The 6,000-nt window shown below is 36.1% G+C and overlaps 1 protein-coding gene across 1 annotated transcript in view; it reads left to right on the top strand.

Annotated features, from left to right (window-relative positions):
- Nucleotides 1–2,775: 2,775 nt before the first annotated feature.
- LOC115223195 (serine/threonine-protein kinase/endoribonuclease IRE1) overlaps nt 2,776–6,000 on the top strand; it is a 72,885-nt gene continuing 69,660 nt past the window's right edge. Inside the window, exons 1-2 of the mRNA XM_036512333.1 lie at nt 2,776–2,903; nt 2,942–3,126. Of these exons, the coding sequence (XP_036368226.1) occupies nt 2,998–3,126 (129 nt within the window). The 5' untranslated portion in view covers nt 2,776–2,903; nt 2,942–2,997. The remainder of the gene's footprint in view (nt 2,904–2,941; nt 3,127–6,000) is intronic.

Genomic DNA, 6,000 nt, shown 5'->3' with positions numbered 1-6,000 from the left:
ATTGACCCAGGGCTACAATTGAAGACTGGCTCAGGATGCCATGCAATTGGGCTAAACCCAGGACTACTCTTATTTTCTTATTTGCCTTATAAATTCTGGGTAAATTTCTCTTTTACCCCCACCCTTACCTAGTATTCAACTGCAATAGTAAACACTTGGATATAAATACGTAGATATGCATCAAGTAGTAACTAGGATATTCACTATCTCTGAGATGGTTGCTTAATCTCTAACTTATCTATCTATCCATCTCTCTCTCTCTCTCTCTCTCTCCTCTCTCTCTCTCTCTATATATATATATATATATATATATATATATATATATATATACATAATTTACAAGATAAGGGCAGAAGAAAAATTCTAATGCCAGATACGGCGAAAACAAAAAATTGTCGATAACCATTAAATTTATGCGTCTCGAAACAAACCGATAGAAATCTCTAAAAAATTCGTTATTACCGTATTGGTCCAATTTCGGGGTTAATTCACAAGAAATTTTCCCCTCTTCAGCAGCACATACCCGAGATATAAATGAAATACTTATTCATACCCACGGAAGAAGCAAGCACCAAGTCCCGAGCAGACTTAAGTACCCCAAATATAAATTTTACCTTTAAAGGCAATTTTTGATATGCTGGTCATTGATAAAAATTTTTTCCCGAAAAAATTTTATCTTATATCAATTATACATATATATATATATATATAGTAAATCCCCCGCCCAAAAAAAACGAAAAACAAACACAAAAAAAAACAACGCGCGGACGTGGAACTTGTAAAGTATTAGCAGACGCTCAGAGAAGGAAAGAAAGGTGGTTTCTTCAGAAACAGAGGAAAGTCCAATAGAAGAAGAGAGAGGAAAGAAACCGCCAATGATTCACAAGGGGTTACATTAAAAAAAAACAACAAAAAAAAACATATATGTATATAATTCTTTTCTTTTATTCTTTTACTTGTTTCAGTCATTTGACTGCGACCAGGACTTATTCTTTGTAAGCCTAGTACTTATTCTATCAGTCAGTTTTGCCGAACCGCTAAGTTATGGAGACGTAAACACATCAACGGTTGTCAAGCGATGCTGGGGGAGGGGAACACAGACACACAAACACATAGATGACAGGCTTCTTTCAGTTTCCGTCTACCAAATCCACTCATATTTTCGTTTCGGGTTGAAGAAAAGATATCTATCTCTCTATCTCTTTCCCTCTGTCTGTCTGTCTCTCTCTATCTCTTTTCCTTTATCTGTCTGTCTCTCTCTCTATCTCTTTTTCTCTGTCTGTCTGTCTCTCCCCCCTCTCTCTATATATATCTCTTGCCTCACCATCACCACTATCATGGTCGAAAGGGTGCCGTAAGAAATGAACATCAGAAAAAAGTACAACATATGTTTAGAAAAATTTATAGAAATTTTTCTTTAAAATGTATTCTCTAAATACTTCCAAAATACAAAGTGGAGTTTTTCTAAAAAATCAGCAATTATCTGAAAATAATTCAATTTTCTGGAAATGCAAAAAAAATACATAAAACTATGGTACTACTAGCGAACTCGCACATCTGCGCTTACTAGTCGTAAGTAGTCGATCCTCCAACGACTTTTTAACCCTAACCCTAGTTTGTTTATAAAAATAATTTATTTACTTAGTTAAAAAAATTGTAGGATCGACTACTTACAACTAGCTAGCGAGGATGCGCAAGTGCGCGCAGCGCGCACCTGGACCACTGTTCGCTTGTAGTACCTAAAACTATTTTATCCTATTTATAGAAATTTTTCTTTAAAATGTATTTTCTAAATACTTCCAAAATACAAAGAGGAGTTTTTCTAAAAAAAAAAAAAAAACCCAGCAATTATCTGAAAATAATTTAATTTTCTAGAAATATACAAAACTATTTTTATCCAATCACTTTGCAACAATTCAGTCTCTTCTCATTTTGAATTATATTTCCCCCTGACTTCCGTTTCCTATTCACAACACTGAAATCGAAATACTTTTGGACATGTGGAAACATCAAGCTCCAAGCTTTTCCTTCTTATTATATATATATATACCAGTATATAATATATATACTCGTGTAGAAATAATGGTTTAAACTGATTGCTATATACGCATGTGTATGTATATAGACAGACATGTGGAAATATTCGACGAACTCAACGGCCCTGCTTCAATATATACACCTGTATGTGTATATAAACATCTATGCATACCTACATATGTTTAAACACACCCACATATATACACACATGGGCATTTATAGTAAGAACTAGCTAATAGCAAGAGAATGTTCTGAGATTTTTTTTAAAAAAATGCTTCTTATTTCTCTAAATATATATTTTATATCTTAATTATTTAGAAAAAAATTATTTTTCATATTTTAACATGCAGAATGTATATGAATATATAGCCATTTTCTCTTGATCTTTTTTCTTTCGAAGTTTTCCCCCTCTCTATCTATCTATCTATCTATCTATCTATCTATCTATCTATCTATCTATCTATCTATCTATCTATCTACCTATTTATCTACCTATCTATCTATCTATCTATCTATCTATCTATCTATCTATCTATCTATCTATCTATCTATCTATCTATCTATCTATCTATCTATCTATCTATCTATCTACCTACCTACCTACCTACCTATCTATCTATCTATCTATCTATCTATCTATCTATCTATCTATCTATCTATCTAAATGTCTATCAATCTATCTGCCTATATATCTCTCTCTATCTATCTATCTATCTATCTATCTACCTCTCTCTCTCTCTCTCTCTACCTACCTATATTGTGTATGTATGTATAAAGAGAAAATATGTATCGTTCTTAACGCAGATTCACCTGTATATGTTATTACATGAACTATTTTCCTTTGGAAGACTCGGATCTTTGCGGGTATATGTATACGTATATATACCTACCTACCTACATGTATACACATACAAAGCATAACATATCTATCACCAATTAACCATTGATTGAATTTGGACAATGTCCGGTGGTGGATCATTCATACGGATTACGCTTGTAATATTCAAGTTGTTGCTTGTGTTCGTCAGCTGTCAGCAACAACAACAGCAACAACTTAAAGCAACTTTGCAGCAAGGAACCAAACAACAGGTGGGTACCCTTACGTAGCTTTTATATCTCTATTTTTACTCTTTTACTTGTTGCAGTCATTTGACTGCGGCCATGCTGGAGCACCGCCTTTAATCGAGCAACTCGACCCCGGGACTTATTCTTTTTTGTAAGCCCAGTACTTATTCTATCGGTCTCTTTTTTGCCGAACCGCTAAGTAACGGGGACATAAACACACCAGCATTGGTTGTCAAGCAATGCTAGGGGGACAAACACAGATACACAAACACACACACGCATATATATATATAATATATATATATATATATATATATATATATATATATATACACATATACATATACGACGGGCTTCTTTCAGTTTCCGTTTACCAAATCCACTCACAAGGCTTTGGTCGGCCCGGGGCTATAGCAGAAGACACTTGCCCAAGGTGCCATGCAGTGGGAATGAACCCGGAACCATGTGGATGGTAAGCAAGCTACTTACCACACAGCTACAATTTATTTCAGACATTGGATAGTACCTCAATGTTGGGGGTACTGCCTTGCAGGGTTTTTTTTTTTGTCGAACAAATTAACTCCACTTAAATTTATTTTCTTGAAAGTCTGGTGCTTCTTCTATCGGCTTCATTTGCCGAACGGCTAGGTTACAGGGACTTAAACTAATACCCGTTTTCAAGCGGTGTTGGCGACAAGCACGGACAGTTTTTTTCATGCGTCGTCCTTGTGATACAAACGGATATATCATCAATCAATATTTCCTGGGGTCATTCGGTGTTTCGGGTCTTTCAACAATTTGATACCTTCACCCTGGCGACCTAACCCCCACTCTGGGATCAAGCCCCATTTTGAGTCCTTGTAGCATTGCTCCTTCCAGGACTCACACCTCCCGATCCACAGTCACCTTGAATCAACTTCTGCTGCGACAGGCTTTTTTCAGTTTCCAATTACCAAATCCACCCATAAGTCTTTGGTTGGCCTGGCGACAGCAAAAGACACTTGCCCAAGGTACCGCACCTTGGGAATGAACCCGAAATCATGCGGTCTTAGGTTTAGCTTCTTACCGACACAACCACGCCTGCATAAAATTGTGTTTTATATTTGAGAAATATAGATCCAGACGAGTTAAATATCTAGGAAACTAATGCTGCAATACAGTTTCAATTTGCCTTAGAAATACCCCTGATATTATTGGGACTAGTTTGGCATTTTGCTTTTATATTTGAGAGAGATATGGGACCAGAAGAGGTCAATTTATGAGCTGCCAACACTGCAACATTCTTTCAAGTTGTCCTACCTCTTGTTGTTCGTGAGAAAAAATAACCGCCGGGAAAGTCATGAGAAAAATAAAATAAGAAAAGCTAAGGCGTATGAATTAACCAAAGCTTCCCTTCTCTGTATCTTCCGAAAACATTTTTCACATTAAATTCAGATATAATCGTAATCTACAACATCGGAAAGGTATTTGTAGAAAATTTCGTTAAAAAATACCCATTTTCCAGAAAGTTATGAGGAAACAAAGTCGGGTGGTGGTGGGCACACACCGGTAGTATGTACTTATGGTTTTATACGGTTTTCTCAATGCCGAGTTGATGATAAATAAAACTTGATCTACAACCTATATCTAAAATAAACAATGAGAAGCAAAGAAAATACACACACACAGACACATACTTAAATAAACTTCCTTTTCCAGAAAACGTTTTTTTTTTTCAAATCGATATGTTATCAAGAAATGAGTCGTTTTGAAACTTACTTCCGTATTTAAATAACGAAGTTTTCCGATCATGCCAGTAAATCGATGGGGGGGAAATATATCGATTGGACCCTTTTTGTAGAGAAGTGTACGTTTATTATTTAGACATTAAAAGAAGGCGGCGACCTCCCAGAATTCGTAAGCGCGTCGGACGAAATTGCTCAACGCCATTTCTTCCGACGCTTTACGTTCTGAGTTCAAACACCACTCAGCTCAACTTTGCCTTTCATCGTTTCGGGGTCGATGAAATAAATGATCATTGAGCATTAAGGTCGATGTAATCGATTTACCCCTCCCACCAAAAGACTGCTCGGCCTGGACCAAAATTTGAAATCATTGTAAGACATACGTTCTGAGTTCGAATTCCGCCGAGGTCGACTTTGCCTTTCATCCTTTCGGGGTCGATAAATTAAGTACCAGTTACGCACTGAGGTCGATGTAATCAACTTGATCCCTTTGTCTGTCCTTGTTTGTCCCCTCTGTGTTTAGCCCCTTGTGGGCAACAAAGAAATAAGAAGGCGAGCGAGCAGAATCGTTAGTACGTCGGACGAAATGAATAACGGCATTTCTTCCGGCTCTTTACGTTCTAAGTTCGAATACCATTGAGGGCGACTTTGCCTTTCATCGTTTCGGGTCGATAAAACAGATTCCTCAAAATTGCTGGTCTATTGCCAATGTTTGATACCAATTAATTAGGTGCTATCGTTGATTGAAATTATATTTTTGTTTATTTTACTATTTTTATCGGTTCCAACCAACATCTGGTTTATTGTTTTATGTGCTGTCTAATTAATCATCGTATTTCTGTTTCCGAACACACACACACACACACCTTTTTTTGTGTCTTATCTTTTAGTTGACCAAGACTTCAGCCCCCACCCCAACTACCCTTAAAAAAAAATTTTTTTTTTGACACTAACCCCCTTTTCGGCTACGGGGAATACGAATCTGCAAAAAAAAAAAATTGGCAAAAATCGGCATTTTAAAATTTCCACCCTCCCCACCCCTATTTCCTTCTTTTAAAAAATTTTTTAAGAACTTTTTTTCCCCCAAAATATGCGGAAAAATACGGAGATTATGATTCCAACAAAAATTTCCCCAAATTTTCGTAAAAAATTTTTTTAAAGAATTTTTGTTTCT

The sequence above is a fragment of the Octopus sinensis genome, linkage group LG22 (assembly GCF_006345805.1).
Source record: "Octopus sinensis linkage group LG22, ASM634580v1, whole genome shotgun sequence".
Lineage (NCBI taxonomy): Eukaryota > Metazoa > Mollusca > Cephalopoda > Octopoda > Octopodidae > Octopus > Octopus sinensis.
The sequence above is the reverse complement of the archived record's forward strand: the minus strand, read 5'-3'. Positions and strand labels throughout refer to the sequence as shown.